We start from the raw sequence: 22,585 nt of genomic DNA on the forward strand, positions 1-22,585 counted from the left end.
CATTTGACTTCATATGTGAAGACAAATTAAGCTCATTGATTAAATGAGCCAAGGGAGACACCTGGTGGACACATACAGTCAGAACGTGCGGAGACAAACAGTTGGAAATACTTGTTAGAAAGGATTGTCGAACTTCAAGAAAGAAAAAAAAACAGCACACACTCTAACACTCCTTTATTTGCACTGAAGGAGAAATATGAAGATATCAGTTTGAAAGTAAAATTAGTAAGATTACCCAGCATCAACCAGCTTCTCCATCCAATTGATAACGCAGAAAAAAAATCATATAAGCCTGTTGTCTGCTGTAATTTGTCCTCTTTTGCTGTTTGAACTCTGTCATTGATAGCCTGTCATCTCTCTCTGCAGAATGTGGTCTTGCACCATACAAATATACAGACAGTAGCTCTTTGGGACTACTCATCATTCAGCCACATTATATCAGTCCGACCTTAACATTTATTGTTATATTTCAAAATGAATTATCTTCATTTTAAAATATTCCTCACCATACCGCAAATTCAAGTGACAAATTTATACTCCAAGTTTACCACATTGGAGTATAAAATTGTGTTTATATGTATAATCACATATAAACACGTGATCGATGTAGATTTATATAGAATAGAATAGAATAAAATAGAATAGAATAGAATAGCCACTTTACTGTCATTCAGACATCAGTAAGTGTACATCATTGGACTGTATAAAATAATCTAGGATACATGTAGGAATGTGAGACAAATTTAGAATAAGTGTACATGTACGGTTATCCCACTGACACCGGGAGGAGAAAAATACTTGGCTTCATTTGTAGAAAGAAGAGGATCCATGAAAAATAAATAAATAAACGCAGGTGCAGTCGTGTAACCGGAGATGACACAACTCTTCGACTCAACGAATCTGCGTGCGTTTGCTGAGTCACGTGACCACACGACAGCGAATCACAGCAGAGCAGTGGACTATGGGGAGGAGCGAAGTGTTGGCTCCAGAAACATGGCTGATGTGTGATGAATCAGGACCAACGGACAGACAAATCACGCAGGTACCGATCAGAGCATCAAGAAGAGGATGGTCCAGTATGAGGAGGAGAGCAACCGGAAACCCGACAGAAACTCACACATCATAGGTATGGACATGTTTTTGACTCTGTTCTCTTTAAGCTCAGATTCTTCGATGTTTGGTTGATTGGTGATAAATCTGAAAGATTATCAGCATCTCCAGGATTTCTCTAAGCTGATGTTAGCTGAGAGCAGGAAGCTGTTACTTTGGTGATGAATTCAGAGGAGCAAACTGTGATAGTTGAGGAAGAGCACACACACTCTTACACACCAACTGTTTATTCCCTTTATTCTCCATGAGAGCCTCAAAGTGAACACACACAGTGACAGACTCTCCAAAGCATCAGAACACAAGCTCTCCACATTACAAATAATGCTGTAATTAATGTTTTTACATCTGCAGCAAAAGCAAGCAGAGAAAATGAGGTTTATTGACTGGTTAAACAGAGAGATCGAGCTGGAAGGGGTGTGCAACAAGATAGGGTGGGTCAGGATAGAGATGGAAATACAAATAAGTAAAGAGTGTGATGAGAATATTAAAAGAATGAGGAGCTGATGAATGCAGAGAATGACAGAGGAAGAACAGATGGGGCACAGCTAGTGAATCAGGAAGTGCAGGAATAGTAAGGAGTAAGTACTACAGAGGGATAAACTGATGATCAGTACCATAGAACTGGGAAAGAGCTGCTGAAGCTGGGTAAAGGTGAGAGGTGATGACTACATGCTGAGATAGAGAAAGAGCTCTACTGCACTGTTTGCTTTGAGAGCATTAAAGATGGTCAGGAATTACACTGTGCCATATCAGAAAGCATATGATGCAAATGAAACACATGATATTTTGCTGTCTTGGGGGTTGTTGAAGCAGCTACCTTGTCACTAATAGGCCATTTGAAGAAGACAGGTAACTCTTGCTTGTTTTGTTGTTGTGCACATGTAACATAAGCTGAAATATAGTAAGCAGTGAATATTCTGTTTCCACTGTGGTTTCACATGTAGAGCTTGTTGTCTCATAGCTGGAAGGTTTGTGGTTTAATTCCCGGCTCCCCTAGTCTGCATGTGGTATCCTTGCACATGGCGCTGAATCCTGGGCTGTCCCTGATGCATCCATTGTATTGTGAATGTGTGAATTTCAGGAAGTGTTTGGGTTTAGAAATTAATGTGCATGAGTGAATGAGACCTGTTCTAGAAAAGCACTATATAAGTACAATCTGTTTAAGAAAAACAAAAAAATATCTGAGTGCCATTCAAGTGAGCCCCAACACAACTCGTATATTTGTTTAATAATGCAAATGATAGTTTCAATAGAAAGGCTTTCTTAACATAAGCTGACAAAAGCAACAATGGCAGTGAGTCTTTTTTAAGGACTCACTTTAAGTGAAGAAAATGATTTTCCATTCATTTTCTTCACTGACATTTCAGAAAAATCCTTAGAAAGAGTTTTAAGTCTTGAATGAAGTGGTTCAGCTAAAAGATAAATGACTAAAAAAAAAAGCAAAATGCAAAAAAATTTAAAACTGCAAAGATACAACGCTGTGTACATAATAATAATAATAATGGATTGGATTTATATAGCGCTTTTCAAGGCACCCAAAGCGCTTTACAATGCCACTATTCATTCACTCTCACATTCACACACTGGTGGAGGCAAGCTACAGTTGTAGCCACAGCTGCCCTGGGGCAGACTGACAGAAGCGAGGCTGCCATATCGCGCCATCGGCCCCTCTGGCCAACACCAGTAGGCAAGTAGGGTAAAGTGTCTTGCCCAAGGACACAACGACCAGGACAGAGAGCCCGGGGATCGAACCGGCGACCTTCCGGTTACAGATGCGATTCCCAACCCCCCTGAGCCACGGTCGCCCACATAATCACAATAATACTGCTTTCATTACTGTAGTGTTGTCTAATAATAGGTTTGGTTAAATTTTGTAATGTCTTCTGTGTGTCTGTGTTTCTACAGCCTACATAGTCTATAACTTGTGGCCCATTCTGATTTCCAAGTTTTCAGATTTTTGCTAAGTTTGAATTTCTTTCTAAGAGCTTTGATTGACAGCATTTACAAACAAAAGTAAACTTTTCTTCAATACAAAACATGTTTTCATCACAAAATTATTAAAGTCCACAATTGTAATTTTGGAAAAGGTTACAAATAATGAACTGAAAATGAGTTTCTGTATACCCACCTTTACCTGACATATTCTTCCTTAGCAAACAAAAGTAGGTGTAGCACATTTACAGAACAAACAAATGTCAGGTACATGCTGGTGTCATTACCAGTATAAATCCAACATCCAGCCTTTTCTCTTTTCCCCTTGTTTCTATAATTTCACTCCTAACTGTTTTGAGGCTTTGCTTACACTGAGGCTGCTAGCTTATGGTTGGCTCTGAGTTCTGGAAACTTTAGCTTTAGCCACTTTTCTTTTGTTAGCATTTTTTTTTTCCATGTTTAAGTGTCTGATCAGGTTTGTTGTTGCTGCTTGTTTTTGAGAATTGCACATTTAAGATCTGAAACTTTGAACTTGACTTTTTCAAATATGGAAAAAAATTCATGTATTTTCTGCATCATCAATACCTGAAAATTTCTGCATCATTGATACATTTAAATTATACCCCAAACTACTGCAGTATCTCATGGCACCTGAGCGTGCCACCAGGGAGCACCTTATTTGACACGATCAACACCTCACTGCACACCACTCATATTGCAGTCTGTGGTTGCCGTCTCTCCAATACCTAAAACTATTTTCAGGTTTTAACACATGCTTTTGTAAAAATAGCTTTGTGTAATCACAGTAATGATCATTTCCTTCTTTTTATTTGTTCCTCAAGACCTCCCACAACAAAATGACTGTGAGGAGGAGGATGGTCTGGATGAGCAGCAGGAGATGAACTCCAGTGTGGACCAGGAGGACCCAGAGCCTCCACAGATTAAAGAGGAACAGGAGGAGCTCTGCAGCAGTCAGGAGGGAGAGCAGCTTGGACTGAAACAGGAGACTGATACCTTCATGGTGACGCCTGCTTATGAGGAAAGTGAAGAAAGCCAACATGTGGACTCAGGATCAACTAGAAATGTAGAGCTGAAGAACAGGAGACGTTACAGAAAGAGAAGTTGCAATAAGAGAGTAGACAACACTGCTGTGTCAATGAGTCAGAGTCAAACTGGCACAAGGGGAAAGTCTTTTCAATGTGACGTCTGTGGAAAAACTTTTCACGAAAAATATAACTTTACTAAACACCAGAGAGTTCACACAGGTGAGAAACTCTATCCTTGTAGGACCCATGGTAAACAGTTTTTGTGTGTTTTTATATTATAAGATTAATAACCCTTTTGTGGTTCTTTGTTCCTCAAGACCTCCAACATGAGGAAGAGGAGGGTCTGTATGAGCAGCAGGTCTTTAACCAAGAGAAGAACTCCAGTCTGGACCAGGAGGACCCAGAGCTTCCACAGATTAAAGAGGAACAGGAGGAGCTCTGCAGCAGTCAGGAGGGAGATCAGCTTGGACTGAAGCAGGAGGCTGAAGGCATTATCGTCTGGACTGGGGAAGAGCGACTCAGACTGCTAAAGACCATCTGGAAACCTGTGATAAAGTTGCAAAGAGTAGGTATGTAAAACTGTGATGCACTTAATAACAATGAATATGAGTAATGTAGGATCCTAACCAGAGCTCAAAGTTACATTTAGTTTTAGAAGCACAGGAATTAAAGGTCAAACTGCAATAAGCAGCATGAATGCATCTTTTTCTACATCCATTCATCTTCTTCCGCTCATCCGGGGCCGGATCAATGAGGCAGCAGTCTAAGCAGAGAAGCCCAGACCTCTCTCTCCCCAGCCACCTCCTCTAGCTTGTCCAGGGGAACACCAAGGCGTTTCTAGGCCAGCCACGAGATATAATCCCTCCAGTGTGCCCTGGGTCTGTCCCGAGGCCTCCTCCTGTGGGATATGCCCAGAGCACCTCACCCAGGAGGAGCCCAGGAAGCATCCCTGTCAGATGCCTGAACCACCTCAACTGGCTCGTTGGAGCTGCGGCTCTACTCTGAGCTCCTCCCGGATGGCCAAACTCCTCATCTTATCTCTAAGGGAGAAGCAAGCCACCCTTTGGAGGAAGCCCATTTCTGCCACTTGTATCTGCAATCTTGTTCTTCCGGGCATAGCTCGGAGGCCCACAGCTCATGACTGTAGGTGAGGGTAGGGACGTAGATCCATCGGTAAGTTGACAGCTTTGCTTTTACACTCAACTCGCGATGAGTGAGTACTGATGGAACAGTACAGCGTCTGCATCACTGCACTCACAGCACTAGTCCGTCTGTTGATCTACCATTCACTTCTCCCATCACTCGTGAACAAGACTCCAATTCAATTCAGTGTTATTTATATAGCGCCAAATCACAACAACAGTTATCTCAGGGCGCTTTATATTGTAAGGTAGATCGTACAGTAATACATACAGAGAAAAACCCAACAATCATATGACCCCCTATGAGCAAGCACTTTGGCGACAGTGGGAAGGAAAAACTCCCTTTTAACAGGAAGAAACCTCCGGCAGAACCAGGCTCAGGGAGGGGCAGCCATCTGCTGCGACCGTTTGGGGTGAGAGAAGGAAGACAGGATAGAGACATGCTGTGGAAGAGAGACAGAGGTTAATAACAAGTATGACTCAATGCAGAGAGGTCTGTTAATACATAGTGAGTGAGAAAGGTGACTGGAAAGGAAAAACTCAATGCATCATGGGAATCCCCCGGCAGTCTACGTCTATTGCAGCATAACTAGGGGAGGATTCAGGGTCACCTGGTCCAGCCCATGGAACCATTCCAGTGCGAGCTGGAGGGCATCACCAGATGAAGCCAACAGAACCACATCATCTGTGAAAAGTGGCGATGGCATTCTGAGACCACCGAAGTGAAAGCCTTCTACCACTTGGCTACACCTAGAAATTCTGTCCATAAAAACTATAAAGAGAATCTGTGACAACAGGCAGCCCTGGCGGTCCATCACACACTGCAAACAAGTCCGACTTGTTGCTGGCTATGCAGACCAAGCTCCTGCAACCGTTGTATAAGGATCGAACAGCCTGTAGGCCCACCACTCGCAGAAGGCACTGTAGGGGTTGGGTGCAACCTTTAACACCCAAAGAGCTGTTTGGACCCAGTTTCCATGGAAAAGAAAACACTGGGAGCTGTAAATACTTTTTGACATCTAAAATGAAGATAACACTGTTAATGTTTTTTACCTTTAAGCTTTGTATAAACAACTAAAGTGTGTTGCTTATGAGATGCATGCAGTGCTACAGAGAAAATTTAATTTTTTTAATGTACCGTATTTTCACGACCATAAGACGCACTGTACTAAAAGGCGCAGTCTCAGTTATGTGTGCCATTACTGTATTTAACACACACATAAGGCGCACTGGATCATAGGGCGCATACAAGTACCGTATGCGTATTTAAAAATAAAGCGGGAGCAAACCTGAGTTCGGTACCTTACTCACATTTCTATTACTGGTAATCGTCATCATCAACAACACACAAGCATACAAGTGTGCATATTTAAAAATAAAGCAGGAGCAAAACTGAGTTTGATACTCACATTTTTATCATCAAACCCATCGAAGTCCTCATCCTCTGTGTCTGAATTGAACAGCTGCGCTAAATCTCCATCAAACATGCCAGGTTCACTTTCTTCACCGTCAGAGTCACTTTCCGTGCCGTGCGGCTCCTCGGAAATGATGCCGGCTTTTGCGAAAGCTCGAACAACAGTGCCAGCAGACATGTTAGCCCAAGCATCTACAATCCATTGGCAAATTGTGGCGTAACTCGCCCGGCGCTGCCTTCCACTCTTGGTGAAACTGTGGTCTCCATCGGTCATCCATCGCTCCCAGGCCGCTCGCAGCCTTACTTTGAACGGGCGGTTCACACCGATGTCCAGCGGTTGGAGTTCCTTTGTCAGGCCTCCCGGAATGACAGCAAGCTCACAGTTCATTTGTTTCACTAGTTTTTTCACATCGGCTGTGAGATGGGCACGCATAGAGTCACAGATTAAGAGCGATGGTGATGCGTGGAAAAAACCACCTGGTCTCCTTACATACAGCTCCCTCAGCCAGTCTTTCATCATTTCCTCATCCATCCAGCCCTTTTCATTTGCCTTAATGATGATTCCTGCTGGAAACTTCTCTTTAGGCAAAGTCTTTCGCTTAAAAATCACCATAGGCGGCAGTTTCTGTCCATTAGCATGGCAGCCAAGCACAACAGTAAAAGAAGACTTTTCATACCCCGTTGTGCGTATCGCTACCGTGCTGGTCCCCTTCTTCTCCACAGTGTGACTCACCGGGATGTCAAAAGTGAGCGGGACCTCGTCCATGTTAGTGATGTGGCTGGGCTGGATGTTTTTGTCGCCGATGTGTTTGCTGCAGTAGGAGCGGAAGATGGCCAGCTTTTCCTTATAATCCGCTGGAAGTTGCTGCGCTACCGTAGTCCCGGTCCTGATGGAAAAATGGCACCGTTTCATAAAAAGTGAAAGTGAAACTGCTTTTAGCCGAATGGTGACCGTTGAAACGCTTCTCCCGCTCGTTCTTTGCTCGATGATCCACCGCTCGAGTCTTTCCTCCAACTCGGCCACACTTCACCCTTTAGCGTTCTCATGGTGTTCTCTACTACGTCCTCATTACAACACACAGGGCGCACTGCGCTATAGGGCGCGCCGTACTTTTTGAAGAAAATCTAAGACTTTTAAGTGCGCCTTATGGTCGTGAAAATACGGTAATGAACACATTTTGAACTCTTAAAAAATATAACAAAAAGGAAAGACACCCAGTTGAAGGTCTCTTTTAAATGAATTAAAAAGCTGAACTTAAATTATTCATATAGCAAACAAAAACTGTAGTGAGCCGTCATCCTTATATCACCTTTGGGATTTCACAGCCTGTAGCGGAGCCTTGACCTGACTTTTAAAAATAATTGGAAAAAAGCACTATGCTGCTAAAAAATGAAAAATAAATATTTTGCAAATTATCTGCATAAATATTTATTTTACATGGTTAATGTGTGTGGCAGGGCGTGGTCTGCAGTGCCGCTGCAGGGGAGGCGGACGCACCTGAGCGGCATTTGCCGTGTGTGTTCTCTCTGCTGTTGTGTTGGTGTGTCGGGCTGTGAGCTGCAAAACTACAGCTGGCTGTGTGGGTACAGCAACCATGTGTGAAAAGTGGTCAATAAAGAAAAAAGCATGTTCATGCAAACATCATCGGGTCTGCTGTGGTATGTTGACAATGGGACTTCTGCTCCCGATCCTCTGCGCACAGTGTCTGCAGACTGGGGCTGTACAAAGTCGCTAGTAAGCTGTCGTCTGTGAGGCGTGAGCAGGGTTTGTTGTTACCATAGTTCATGGAGAATAGCTGCTCGTATGTGGATCCAAAGATCCATACTTGGCCTGCCTGGGGTTGAAAGTCTCGATAAATGCACGGTATTTCGGCGGGTATGGTTTATTTTGTGACACTTATTTTGAGCGATGATAAATAATAACATAATTTTAGTTTTATATTTCAAGATCACAATAATCTTCCAATTCGTTTTTTCCAAACCATATGGAGCTGCAGTATAAGGACTAAAGAGCCGCATGCGGCTCCGGAGCCGCAGGTTGCCGACCCCTGCCCTAGCGGACCTATCCCCAACTACCAAAACTAGTGATTGGGACATGGAAAGTCACCTCTCTAGTGGGACAGGAGCCTAAGTATGTTAGGTTGAGAGGTACTGAGTAGATATAGTTGGACTCACCTCAGTGCACGGCTTTGGCTTTTGAACTTGTCTGCTGGAGAGGGGCTGGACTCTGTCTCAGTCTGGCGTTGCCCTTGGTGAGAGGCGGCAGACTGGGGTGGGTATCCTAATATCCCCTCCGCTTGCTGCCTGTACACTGGGGTTTCTCCAGTTGGACAAGACGGTTTGTTCCCTACGCCTTCAGGTTTGGGGAACAAGTCCTGACTGTTGTCTGTGCTTATGCGCTGAATGACGGTTCAGTATACCCAGCCTTTTTGGAGTTCCTGGGTGGGGTGCTTAAGGGTGTTCACCTGGGGACTCTGTTATCCTCCTGGGAGACTTCAACGGTTATGTGGGCAACAACAGTGAGACCTGGAGGGGTATGACTGGAAGGAACAGCCTCCTGGATCTGAACCCGAGCTGTGTTTTGTTATTGGACTTTTATGTAAACCACAGTTTGTCCATAATGAACATCATGTTCAAGAATAAGGGTGTCTATAAAGGTACGTGGCACCAGGACATCTTAGGCCACAGGTCAATTTTATTATCGTATAACCAGACCTAAGGTCATATGTTCTGGAGACAAGAAGAGAGGGGCTGAGTTGTCAACTGATCACCACCTGGTGGTCAGTTGGATCAGGTGGCGGGGGATGTTGGACAAACTTGGCACACCTAAACGTTAGGGGTGCAACGATATTCGTATCGATATTGAACCGTTCGATACAGTGCTTTCGGTTCGGTACGCATATGTATCGAACAATACAACATTTGTAATTTATTTTATCAATTTTCCTTCTGACGATGCTGTCTGTGTTGAGCGCTCAGTGAATCTGTGTTCGACTACTCCGCCTAGGCTGCACTGTCGAGTGCAGATCCACTGAGCGCTCAACACAGACAGCATAGTCAGAAGGAAGAGCGCAGGGCAAGCTAGCGAGACAGAAGTTAAGCTCTACTTGCAACATTCAGATCTGGCGTTTGGAATTATTTTGGTTTTCATGTGACGTATGACCCTGAAGGTAAGCGAGTCATGGACTAAAGTAAAACAGTATGTTGGATGTGCCATGCAATGCTCAATTACATTGGTGTGAACTAGTGTGTTAGCGCAGTTAGCTCGTTAACGTGTTTGCCGTGTAGCCCCATGCACGGAGCGATCGGCGGTAGCTCGTTAACGGAGATTTGCCGTGTTGTGGCGTTAAGGTCATTTCAACGAGATTAACCTGAAAGCACTAGTGGGAACACAACGAATATGACTGCACATTTACGCCGACATCATCCTAGTGCAAAGACAAAAACAACAAGCATGCTACTAACTTTAGCCGAGTCATTTAGACAGCTGTTAGCACATGATTCTCCTTATGCTGCTGAGAATATAGCCCAGAAGAAGCGGATAGTATAGCTTTTATTTTGGAAAGAGCCATTTCTCTGTAATAAACTCTCTTTTCCAAAGATGAGTGATTCCTCAATCAGATACAGGGCTTGCAATATCGCTAGCCCGACGTCCCGGAGCTAGCGATTTTTTCAGTCGGGCTACCAAAATCTATCTCTTCCCTGCCCGTCGGGCTATTGTAGGAAAAATATATGTCAATGCTTTTGCATTCTTTCAGAAATGTAGCTGGGTAATTATGTCATTGGCATCGGTGAGCCACTGTCAATATGTGACATATTGAAGTCGCGTTTGAATTTGCGCTTGTTTTTTTGCTTTCACTTTGCAATCGTGCGAACTGTGTATAGAGAGCGACAGCACTGATCTGTGAGTGATGATAATTTGTGCACCAATTCCTCTGACATCGTCTTATTAATCGTTAGCTTACTATGCAAACATGACAAGTGAAATCTCCCGCAGCAAGCTTAAACATGTGAGAGGTTGATCGCGCAGAGAATCGCTGAGCTTATGTGAGTGAGCGTGTAAAAGCATTTCAGTTCTGCTGAGCCAAATAAGACAGGTCAGGGTGAAGAAGTGACAGCCAAAGAAAAGCTTACCACAAAACGGAGAAGTTATGACAAATCAGACTATAAGGCAAAAAGAAAGTGCAGCTTTATGGTTTCATGGACAAAAGAATTTCTGTGGCTGCAATATGATGAGCTAAATAACCAGGGCTGCACATAAGTGGTCCACAGGTGCGCATTCGCTGTCAAAATAAAAAACATGCACAAGGGTTAGGGTTAAATTTAAAAACTGTACTTTTGAGTTAAAATATATATTTATAATTTTAATAAATGACAAATTAAAAAGGCATGAACATTTTTTTTGTATCGAAAAAATATCGAACCGTGACACCAAAGTATCGAACCGAACCGAACCGTGAATTTTGTGTATCGTTGCACCCCTACTAAACGTATAGTGAGGGTGCGCTGGGAATTCCTGATAGAAGCCCTGGTCCACGAGATCTTCAACGCACACGTCCAGCAGAGCTTCAACAGCATTCTGAGGGAGACTGGGGACATTGAGTCAAGATGGATCATGTGCAGTACATCCATTGCAGAAGCCACTGCACTGAGCTGTGGCCACAAGGCACAAGGTGCGTGTTGTTGTGGTAACCCCCGAACCAAATGGTGGACACCAGAGGTGAAGGGAGCCACCAAGCTAAAGAAGGAGTCCTGTCGGGCATTGTTAGCCTGTGGGACTTCGGAAGCAGTTGATAGGTACCGATAGGCCAAGCAGAAAGTGGCCCAGGCAGTGGCGGAAGCTCTACCTGCAGTCTGTATAGTGTGAGTAAAGCACTGCTGACCTCATGGACCACATGAGCTAACTGTTATTTACTAGCAATTGCTAAGATTATTGACTAATGAAACAGAGGCAAATAATCTAATTTCTAAGTGGCTTTGGTCTCCTGTCAATGAAGACATCAAATTAACATCCAACGTTTTTCAGAGTAAAAAATGGTGGGAGGTGGGAATCACCAGACACCCCAAAATATGATACTATCACAATACGACACTCATGATTTGATATAGTGATATTTAGCATTTTGCAATATACTGAGTATACTGAGTATATTGTGATTTGTCATCTTTTTTCAGCTGCAAATTATGGCCCTTGGAGTTAAATTTTGTCAGCTTGTTTTATTAAATAAGTCAACGCTAACTGAATTTTGTTCTGCAAAATGAGCACACCAACACTGTCACTAAAACCTCCCGTAAATAGTGCCATAAGTCTGAGTCAGTCTGATATCAGTCTGCAGCTGAATGAGGTCAAGTTGGAAATTACATCCAGTCTGTGTCTGATAATACAACAATTAACTGTGATAAATCCTCAAAAATCCTATATCTGTTGCTGTCTACATTGACAGTAATTTATATTTCACATATGTTGTCTTTTCTTTTCTTCATTTGTCTCTCCAGACATCCACCAGCAGCATGTCTTTAAGGACGAGGAGGTTCTCACAACCCAGCAGGTCTTTAATCAGGAGAGGAACTACAGTCTGGGCCGGGAGGACCCAGAGCTTCCACAGATTAAAGAGGAACAGGAGGAAGTGTGCAGCAGGCAGGAGGGAGAGCAGCTTGGACTGAAGCAGGAGGCTGATACTTCATTCATGGTGACTCCGACTTATGAGGAAAGTGACCACCGGGAACCAGAACCAAACAGTAAGCAACTCCTTTTTCACAGCTCACCTGAAGAAGAGAGCCGGGATCAGGAAGAAAGCCAGCATGTGGACTCAATATCTACTAAAAATGCAGAGCTAAAGGAGAGGAGACATTACAGAAAGAGAAGTTACAATAAGAGAGCAGACAACACTGCTGTGTCAGGGAGTCAAAGTAAAACTGACATAATAAAAAAGTCTTTAAAGTGTGACACCTGTGGAAAAACTTTTCGCAAAAAAAAACCACCTGACGACACATCTGCGAATTCACACAGGGGAGAAACCATATTCTTGCAGCACGTGTGGGAAGAGTTTCAGTCTGAACTCAACATTGAAAACCCACACAAGACTTCACACTGGTGAGAGGCCATATGCTTGTATCACCTGTGGGAAAAAATTCATTCACAAATCAGATTTGGAACGTCATGTAAGAACACACACAGGCGAGAAGCCGTATTCATGTGGCACTTGTGGGAGAGAATTCCGTCTGAACTCAACATTGAAAACTCATATAAGAGTTCACACCGGTGAGAAGCCGTATTCCTGTAGTACTTGTGGAAAACAGTTTACTGAGAAATCATCATTGAGAACACATATAAGAATTCACACAGGTGAGAAGCCACGTTGTTGTAGTATCTGTGGAAAAAGATTTTCTGACATCTCGGGAGTGATAAAACACATGAGATTTCACACAGGCGAGAAACCGTATCCTTGTAGCACATGTGGGAAAAGATTCAGTCAGAAATCGGATATGGCCCGTCATGTACGAATTCACACAGGTGACAAACCGCATGGTTGCAACATTTGTGGGAAAATATTCATTCAGAGGACCAGCTTAAAGAAGCACATGAGAATTCACACACGTTAAACTTTCAGACTTTCAAAATGTGGGACAGCTGTGTGTGAGCTCACACTGAGCAGAAATTAATCGCTGCAATGCTTGAATGAAAAGATGATCCATTTTAAAGTTAGTATTTTCTGTGCAGAATAGTGAAGAACTCTCACCATTATTTATTAGGCCTTTCCCCCTCATTCCTATAATTGTATCAGGCAAACTCTGGTCTTACATTTCATGAAGGTTAACATTCTGCATGCTCGTGGCCTGTTGGTTCATTGTTTAGTTATTTTATTTATTATGTGTTCTTAAAGTATTATTGCAGGGTCTACCTTGCATTTGTGATTGTTGTTGTTATTTTGGCGCTCTATAAATCAAAATCAAATTGAATTATGGTTCAAATAAAGATTTTATTCAAAATCTTTTGAGTGTTTGTTTTTTTTCCCGAGGTGTAATCTCTAATATAATCTCTGTGTAAGCAGCATGACAGAGGGTTCTGCTTTGTCTTTTTGGCATGACACATCTGTGGAGGAATGGAGATGCTTAGGTGAGAAAGCAGTGGACTTTTTGACAGTGTTAGGGAGTAACGGAATACATGTAACACCGTCACGTATTTAAAATACAGAATATGAGTAACTGTATTCTGTTACAGTTACTGTTTAAAAAGATGATATTGAGAATACAGTTACTTTGTTGAAAAAAGTCTACACGTGAGTCTACACACTCATCCAGCATCAATATTCGTCCTCTGAGCTACTTTGAGGATGTGACAGCAGCTGTGTCAGAGACCAGAGATAAACTACAGGACATTCTGAGAGAGGAATGGACAAACATCTCACTGACAGTCACTGAAGAGGATGTTTTACTGTCACCAGCAGAGCCAAAGACCAGAGCTGGATTCTTAAAATACTCACATGAAATCACACTGGATCCAAACACAGCAAACACACATCTGTTATTATCTGAGGGGAACAGAAAAGTAACATTTATGAACCAACAACAGTCTTATTCTGACCATCCAGACAGATTCAGTAAAATATGTCAGGTCCTGAGTAGAGAGAGTCTGACTGGACGTTGTTACTGGGAGGTGGAGTGAAGAGGGAGAGCAGTTGAAGTAGCAGTTGCATACAACAATATCACCAGAGCAGGGAGCCTATATGAAAGTCTGTTTGGATATAATAACAAATCTTGGGCAATATATTGTAACACAAACAGATATATATTTCTTCACAACAAAGTCCAAATTGACCTCTCAGGTCCTCGGTCCTCCAGAGTAGGAGTGTACCTGGATCACAGAGCAGGTATTCTGTCTTTCTACAGCGTCTCTGAAACCATGACTCTCCTCCACAGAGTCCAGACCACATTCACTCAGCCGCTCTATGCTGGACTTTGTCTGCAGCCACTGCAGAGTTGATTAAAGTCAAATAGACTCGTTCTCTGACATTTATATGCAAATAGTTTGGCAGTTATAGAACACTTTTCTGCTCTACTTGATAACACAAAGCACTACATACAACTTGACTCATTCAGTAGTTTTCCAAACCATGTGTAGTCTCTAAATGAGGCTTTGCATTTTAAAAGCTGAGAAGTTCAGTGGTCCATTGGTGTCTAAAAATAATATTGCACTGATTTAAAATGTAGTTACATTAACAACCTTACATCAATATAAATCTAAATTTGTTCTTATTGGCTGATATTTTAATGTAAAAAAACATATGAAGGAAAAACTGGTTCCAGTCTCAGAAATCTGAACAATATTAATTAAATATTGATTTTCTCTATCATAAATTTACAGTCTTTGAAGTTTGAACTTTTAAAACACAATTTTGATTCCTTGACCTTTTTGAAAATATAATGAAAAATTTTTTAAACTATTATTTAATGTTCATACTAATAACACATTATTATATCTAGAGTAATGTGATTTAATGTCATTTTTAAAATTAAACTTTTGATGACTTGATCATTTATATATCTAAATATAAAAACTAAATGATACAGGTCTCTATACTTCAGCAGCCACTCATTCAGTCAAATGAATGGATGGAGTTGCATTACATGCTGTAAGTGACTTAATTCTGATTTTGTAAAATAAACTGTATTAAAAAGAAATACAGTTATAAAAATATAAGAATTCCTGAAATTATTGATGCTTCATTAAGACTTCGACCATGTTTTAATGAATAAGTGAAGCACTTTTCCTCTTTGGTGCTTTTGCACTTAGTTTTTATTAGCAGGAAGCTCAGGCTGAGCTGATCCACCGAAGACGCCATAGCCTTTGCTCTCCATACAGCACTGAGTCACCTGGAGAAACAGGGGAGCTATGTCAGAATGCTCTTTGTTGACTTCAACTCACCCTTTAACACAATAATACTGGACATTTTAATCCCCAAGTTAGCCAACCTGCGGCTCCCGCCATCCACTTGCTCTTGGATAAGGGATCTTTTGGTCAACAGACCCCAGAGGGTGAAACTAGGCCCCTACTACTCTTCCTCTCACGCTCTCAGCACCAGCTCTCCCCAGGGCTGTGTACTAAGCCCACTGATCTACTCCCTCTACACATCTGACTGCAGCCCCGCCCACCCAGAGAACATCATAGTCAAATTGCCGATGACACAACAGTGGTGGGGCTGATCAATGAGGCGGCCTACAGAGATGAGGCCATGAAACTGGGAGAATGGTGTGCATTAAACAACCTTGGACTTAACATCACCTCGACTTCAGGCAGAACAGCACTGCCCCCCTGCAGTGAATGTGTAGACCGAGTGGAGTCCATCACATGTCTCTGCGTCCACATCTCCGCAGACCTCTGCTGGTCAGTCAACACCACGGCACTAGTCAAGAAGGCCCAGCAGCGGCTACACTTCCTAAGGGTGCTCAGGAAGGAATAACTAAACACCCAGCTGCTGGTGACCTTCTACAGCTCCACCATCGAGAGCCTGCTGACATATGTAGTGGCAGTGTGACACTCCAGCTGCACGGAGGAAGACAGGAAGAAATGACAGAGGGTGGCAAACATAGCACAAAGAATTATCGGCTTCCCCCTGCCCTCCTTGTCTGCCATGTATAACTGCCACTGTCTCAGCAGGGCCAGAAACATCCAGGAAGGACATTACCTACCCTAGCTACCATCTTTATAATACTGCCCTCTGGCAGGCGCTTCAGATCCATACGGGCCAGAACAAACAGACTCAGGGATAGCTTCTTCCCAAAGTTATCACTATACTCAACTTAAACTTGCACAAAAGTAATTTGCACTGAAATATCTGCACTGACCACTGATCCCATTTCCTCTAGAAATAAACTACCCCTACTGTTTATGCTCATTCCATTGCTCCTGGGAGTCTAGCATGAACTCATGTCTGTGCTTAAATTGTCGGTGCTGAAACTGTCTGTGCCGTCAGTCTCTGGCTGTCAGTCTATGTCACTCCTGTACTGTGTATTTATATTATTTGTATAGTTATAGTATTGCATGGATTTTTTTTATAATTTGCTAAGTACATACACACTTTTATGGAGCTGTTTTTAATCTCGTTATACTGGGTATAATGACAATAAATTCTTTCAATTCAATTAAATTCAATTTAACTTTGAATGTAAGAAAATGATTACATACAACTGAACTTAAAGCAAATATTAAAGTGAGCAGAGGGACGGAAGGAAAGGTGTCACCCAGAGAAAGTGAACCGATGGAGACACCTGGTGGACAAACACAGACATAACAGGAAGAAAGACTAAAGTGCAGAGAGGTGACAAACAGCTGGAAATACTTGTTGGAAAGGATTGTCATGCTTCAGAAAAACACACAGCACACACTCTAACAGTCCTTTATTTGCACTGAAGTAGAAATAACTTGAGAAGAATAAATCACATTACAAAAAAAATAAATTATATTTTAAAAAAAACAACAACAACTACCTGTTCAGCCCAGTCAGTCGTGCTAGATTTTTTTTTTAATAGAGATTGACAGACCACGTGACTTTCGCACATTGCATTGTGGGTACGAGTGGCAACAAAATCAAAACACTGCATCAAGCGCAAGCATTTCCAGCACCGGTAATCATTAATTCTGCGGTTTTAATCCCTACTTGCATTTTATTTGGCCCCAAAACAGTTATGTACAAAACAACGGAGAACTCGGCAGGTCCGTATGAAGACAGACTTGACGAAAAGGCAAAAAAAAAAGTACGAGGAAAAAATCAAAGAATTGGAAGGGTCAGACCCATACGAGCATACAGAGTGGAGTAAGGACGTTAGTGTGCTGCCCAACTTTCATCACGCACATATTTATTATTTATTATATGGTCCTAAGTTTTAGTGCGTACACTCACAAAATGTTTAGTAACTTCAGACCCCTGCAACAAGCCCAGGTCCAGTTTACTTTGGTGATTTGGACTATTCCATTTCACAGCTGTTGTTAATTTTTTCCTTTATCTCCTGTACAGGCCAACGCAATCTATTTGTCTTTTTTCTTACTTCGGAAACATGGCTTAAACAATTTCTCTTCAACGACGTAATCCGATAAAAAACGATCTCTTTACCCGTCGGCTTCCCGTGGCTGTCATGCGACAGTTAATAATACAACAGCTTCTTGCCATTCTTTGTGTTTCTTTTTATGGCTGTGTGACTGTTTTCATGTGAAAGCCTGTGTGCGCTAGTACCGCTTGCCACTCGTACCCACAATCCTTTGCGCTTTTACCCGTGAATGACGTCACATTTTCGATCAAACCACAGCAGAGGGAGAAGAGAGGGCAGAAAGTGACGTATCAGGAAGTGTAATGAAAGGAAGTAGATGGCGGGAGAGATGAAGATGTTCATGACAGAGCGGAAATAAGGTGAAAAATAGGCGAAAACAGCAAAAGCGAAAGTAAACCTGTAATGTGGAGGAAACGGACAGTGAGCGCAGTGTAACCGTGACAACGACACACGAGGACGGATTTAAAGTGATCATAAAATTGTCTCCCGACGGTCGTCGTTCCTGCTATTCTCCTGTCCACACTTTACTCCAATAGGTGGCAGTAATACACCTGTAAGCTGGTTTGCCAACTACTATCAAGCTTAGAAAAATGAGAAGCAAGGAGGTGGAGGGCAAGTGTGGCTGTTCAAGTGGAGCAGTGTGAATAGACATGGCTGCTGTTTGATGAAGTGGACTGAAGTCGGAAGAGAGACACAAACTAAAGTATCGATCCCGTCACGTCAGTGTGGATCTGATCCCAATGTCGGCATCACGTCATCGATGCTTATATCGATCCGTCCAGCCTCAGCGGAAGCAGCAATGAGTTCAGTTCAGTATCTGAGAGAGTTCATCAAGGAGAGACTAACTGCTGTTTGTGAAGAAATCTTCTCAGAGGTTCAAAAAACCATCGTCCAGTATGAGGAGGAGATACACCGTCAGCACAGACTGCTGGATATCAGCCGGAAACCCGACAGAAACTCACACATCATAGGTATGGACATGTTTTTAACTGTTCACATTCTAATTTCCTGAACTGAAGTCAGAGCACTAACACATGAACATGGACAGAAACATCCTTTTTATTTCAGCTATTGCTGCAATTACTGATTTTTCAAGAGATCAGACATGTGAACCTCTGGTCTCTGGACTGCTGAAAAAAAGGAGCCTGCTAAACAACAATAACGGCTGGTTTTGAGCTAACTTTATGCCAGCTAATGTTAGGCTCGAGTGTCCTAAAACACACTTCCCCTCTAATAAACAGTTTGATTACAAAAAAAGAAAACAAAACACTACATTTTTGGAAACATTTGTGGGTGTTTTCTCATTTTTGTCTTGGGGTTTTTTTTGTAGTACCATACTTTTCAGTTCATAAGGCACATTAAGCTAAACAAAACAGTCAGATAACTCAAACTTTACTCAACTCATTCTTCTTGCGTCGTCCACTTCCCTACCATTGATTCATTAATGTTGAATTCTTTGGCAGCTGCTCTATTCCCTTGTTGTTGCAGTATATTATTGACAAACCTCGTATTGTGGATAGATTATCTCAGTTGTTCTCCTGACTGAAGTTTGATCTGTTTGCAGCATCCTGCCATGCGATTACATTTGTTCCATTAACTTTTATCAAGTGGAAAAAAGTTAGCGTTCATACTCCAGCTTCACTGTGTTTATATTATGCTAACATAGCTGTGTCGCTAGCGATCATGTAGCATATCATTATATACCAGCTAGTCTGACTTCAGCAACCCTAAAAAAGTCACTGCTGTTTCTGTCTTCATTTCTGTTGGAAGTGATAGCAGAGCTGTACCATTTTAAGTTTTTTTCTGAAATCTCTCAGTCAGAACATGCTATATCATGTTTAGGTGGAAACTAGCGAGCTAACGTCCTGATAACTTCTAACTCTGTTAAATTTAATACATTCTGTTTTCATGGATGCCTGGATGTTAAAATTAATTGTTACACCTGTTAACGCAACAACACTGATCATTTTATTAAAGATGAAAGAGTTTAGACAGTTTTTAACTCTCAGTGATGCCGCAGTGTTCATTTGATTTTGGGACCTGAAGCGGACAGAGCTTTAGACCCAGATTACTGCGCGAGGCTCCTGACTACGGTAGCTGTAATGCTCAGACAATCCATCGAGCGGTGCAGCTTCATAGCTTACCAAAGTCGTACTGAAACATTCTTTGACAGACTTTTGAGCGCCATGTACCACATAAGGACTTTCTTTTGCTGCTCTCTCACTGACAGAAGAGATGGTCACATTCAATAAATGTAACTTTCACATGACCTTCAGACAATGTTTCCTGAAGTTTACATTTGTAGAACCATTAGGGAACGTTTAGCCATTTTTCTTTTGTTAGCTTCTTTAACATGACCGTGTTTAAGAGTGTGGTCAGGTTTGCTGCACAAAAATGGTCACCTTGCAGTTTAGTTTGGTGGACTTTGGGTCTTTGCTCGCAGTGAGGAGCTTCAATGTCAATATATTAGTGTGTGGCTGTGAGTATGCACAACTGTTTGCCTGAGCTGCTGTGCGTGTGTTGTGCATGCATGAAACAGACGGGCTCACGATCAGTCAAATGATAGACTCTCTGGTCTGATCACCATTTATCATCACATAACTGACTTTTTCTTGTATTTATTTGTTCCTCAAGACCTCCCACAACAACATGACTGTGAGGAAGAGGAGGGTCTGGATAAGCAGCAGGTCTGTAACCAGGAGAGGAACTCCAGCCCAGACCAGGAGGAGCCAGAGCCTCCACAGGTTAAAGATGAACAGGAGGAGCTTTGCAGCAGTCAGGAGAGAGAGCAGCTTGGAATGAAGCAGGAGACTGATATTTTCATGGACACTCCGACTTATGAGGAAAGTTCCCACAGTGAACAAAAACTAAACAGTAAGCAGCTCCTTTCTCACAGCTCTCCTGAAGCAGAGAGCCGAGATCATGAAGAAAGCCATCACGTGGACTCAGGATTTACTAGCAATACAAAGCTAAAGAAGAGGAGACATCACAATGAGGGAGTGGACAACACCCCTGTGTCAGAAAGTAAAACTGACACAAGGAAACAGTCTGTACAGTGTGACACCTGTGGAAAAACGTTTAACTTTAAATCCAACCTTACTACACATCTGAGAGTTCACACAGGTGAAAAACCATATCCTTGTAGCACCTGTGGGAAACAGTTCAATCAGAAATCATCATTGAATACTCATGTAAGAATTCACACAGGTGAGAAGCCGTATCCGTGTAACACCTGTGGGAAAATATTCAATCAGCTGGCACACTTGAAAACTCAAACAAGAATTCACACAGGAGAGAAGCCACATTGTTGTACCACTTGTGGGAAAAGATTCAATGAGAAATCAACATTAAAAACTCACATACGAGTGCACACTGGTGAAAGGCCATATCCTTGCAGCACTTGTGGTAAAAGATTCAGTCAGAGGATGAACTTAAAGAAACACGTGAAAATTCACACTGGTTAAATGTTTAATACTTTGAAAATGTGATACACCCCTGAGTCATAGCAATGTGTTGGTGGTAGAACTCATACTGACCAGAAGTCGAATCACTGCAACACCTGAGTGAAAAGATGATTCATGTTCAAGACAGTATTTCAAGACGTTGTTTATTTGGTTTCATGCTTTATTCTTATAATTGTATCAGCCAAACTCATCCTACATTTTATAAAGGTTAAAGTTCAGTATGCTCCTGTTCTGTTTGTTCATTGTTTTTTTCAGCCTCGAGGGCCGGTGTCCTGCAAGTTTTAGATATCAACCTGGATCAACACACCTGAATCACATGATTAGTTTGTTACCAAATCTCTGGAGAACTTCAAGACATGTTGAGGAGGTAATTTAGCCATTTGAATCAGCTGCAGGACCTGGCCCTCGAGGCCTGGAGTTACCCACCCCTGCTCTAACGTGTGAATGCAGCATGAGAGTGTTCTCTTATTCAGCTGAAGTTTTTCTTTGTTTCTGATTTTTACCCACTACGATGCCAGGAGTAGTGCGCAAAAGTAGGACTGACTAACCAGTCAGTGGTGAGAGAGGTCCTTGCAAGCTCAGAATGAAAGGTTTGCTTTGGTTTAAATTTTGTTATGATTAATTTACCTGAATAAATATGCTGGACAAGTGAACCACAAAAAAAAAAACAAAAAAAAAACTGTGGAAGCTCACTGATGAAGATTTGAAGAGATTGGAGAGAGTTGCAAGCTTTCCTTCTTTGGGAATTCACTTTGACTCTACAGTTAACCTTTGGAGCTGGAGTGTAGTGAAGAGGTGATATCAGTGTGGATGGGACGCTATAAAAAGATGTTTCTACATTGAGTCAAGCTTCTGGAGCACAGATGTTTTCAAACACAACTCTGAAGCGTGGTTCAAAACACCCATGTCACGTGATCACGACTAACAGAGGTTTTGGTGCACTTCACCTCAGTTTCAGTAGGTGGTGTAGCTGCTGCTTATAGACATAGAGAAACAGACAGGTGTGTGAGCTCCATTTACTCATATCAGCAGAGAGAAAGTAGCACATGGTGCTGTCAACTCATAAAATATCTCAGTAAAAACCTCCGCTCTGCTTTCAAGGTGAAAATTTAAAAAAGTTAAAAGAAAAAGTTTTCAGCTCTGACTTTGCCTGGTCTCCATTTTTTCCTACTTTGAATAGAAAACATCATTTTCATCCTTTGCTAGCTTATGTGGTTGCAATTCTACTAGGTTTTAAAAATAGTTATGCAAAACAAAGTGTGCCTGCTCCGATAGGCCTTAAAGGGTTAACCCTCTGGGGTCCAGGGTGTAGTTGGCTGTTTTTGACTACTTTTGATTTTCCCTCTACATTTCACCTTTAAAAACAGTTTATCTTCCCTTGTTTGGTATCATTATTTTCAGCACAACCTATGTGAATTTACAGGTTTTTTT

At 42.1% G+C, this 22,585-nt stretch overlaps 2 protein-coding genes across 3 annotated transcripts; both read left to right on the top strand.

Annotated features, from left to right (window-relative positions):
- The first annotated feature begins 975 nt into the window (after positions 1–975).
- On the top strand, positions 976–12,864 carry LOC120718406 (involucrin-like). Its single transcript, XM_040006963.1, has 4 exons — positions 976–1,126; positions 3,885–4,307; positions 4,406–4,657; positions 12,141–12,864. The coding sequence occupies exons 1-4, from the start codon at positions 1,069–1,071 to the stop codon at positions 12,740–12,742; spliced, it is 1,335 nt and encodes a 444-aa protein (XP_039862897.1). The 5' UTR covers positions 976–1,068; the 3' UTR covers positions 12,743–12,864.
- On the top strand, positions 7,865–21,383 carry LOC120718411 (zinc finger protein 83-like). Of its 2 annotated transcripts, XM_040006970.1 has the most exons (3): positions 7,865–7,869; positions 18,485–18,661; positions 20,325–21,383. In XM_040006970.1, the coding sequence occupies exons 2-3, from the start codon at positions 18,490–18,492 to the stop codon at positions 21,152–21,154; spliced, it is 1,002 nt and encodes a 333-aa protein (XP_039862904.1). In that variant the 5' UTR covers positions 7,865–7,869; positions 18,485–18,489; the 3' UTR covers positions 21,155–21,383. The 2 variants fall into 2 exon arrangements, with proteins under 2 accessions (XP_039862904.1, XP_039862903.1); XM_040006969.1 differs by lacking the exon at positions 7,865–7,869 and having other exon boundaries at positions 17,790–18,661; positions 20,325–21,356.
- Positions 21,384–22,585: the final 1,202 nt, after the last annotated feature.

The sequence above is a fragment of the Simochromis diagramma genome, unplaced genomic scaffold, assembly GCF_900408965.1.
Source record: "Simochromis diagramma unplaced genomic scaffold, fSimDia1.1 OVJJ01000141.1, whole genome shotgun sequence".
Lineage (NCBI taxonomy): Eukaryota > Metazoa > Chordata > Actinopteri > Cichliformes > Cichlidae > Simochromis > Simochromis diagramma.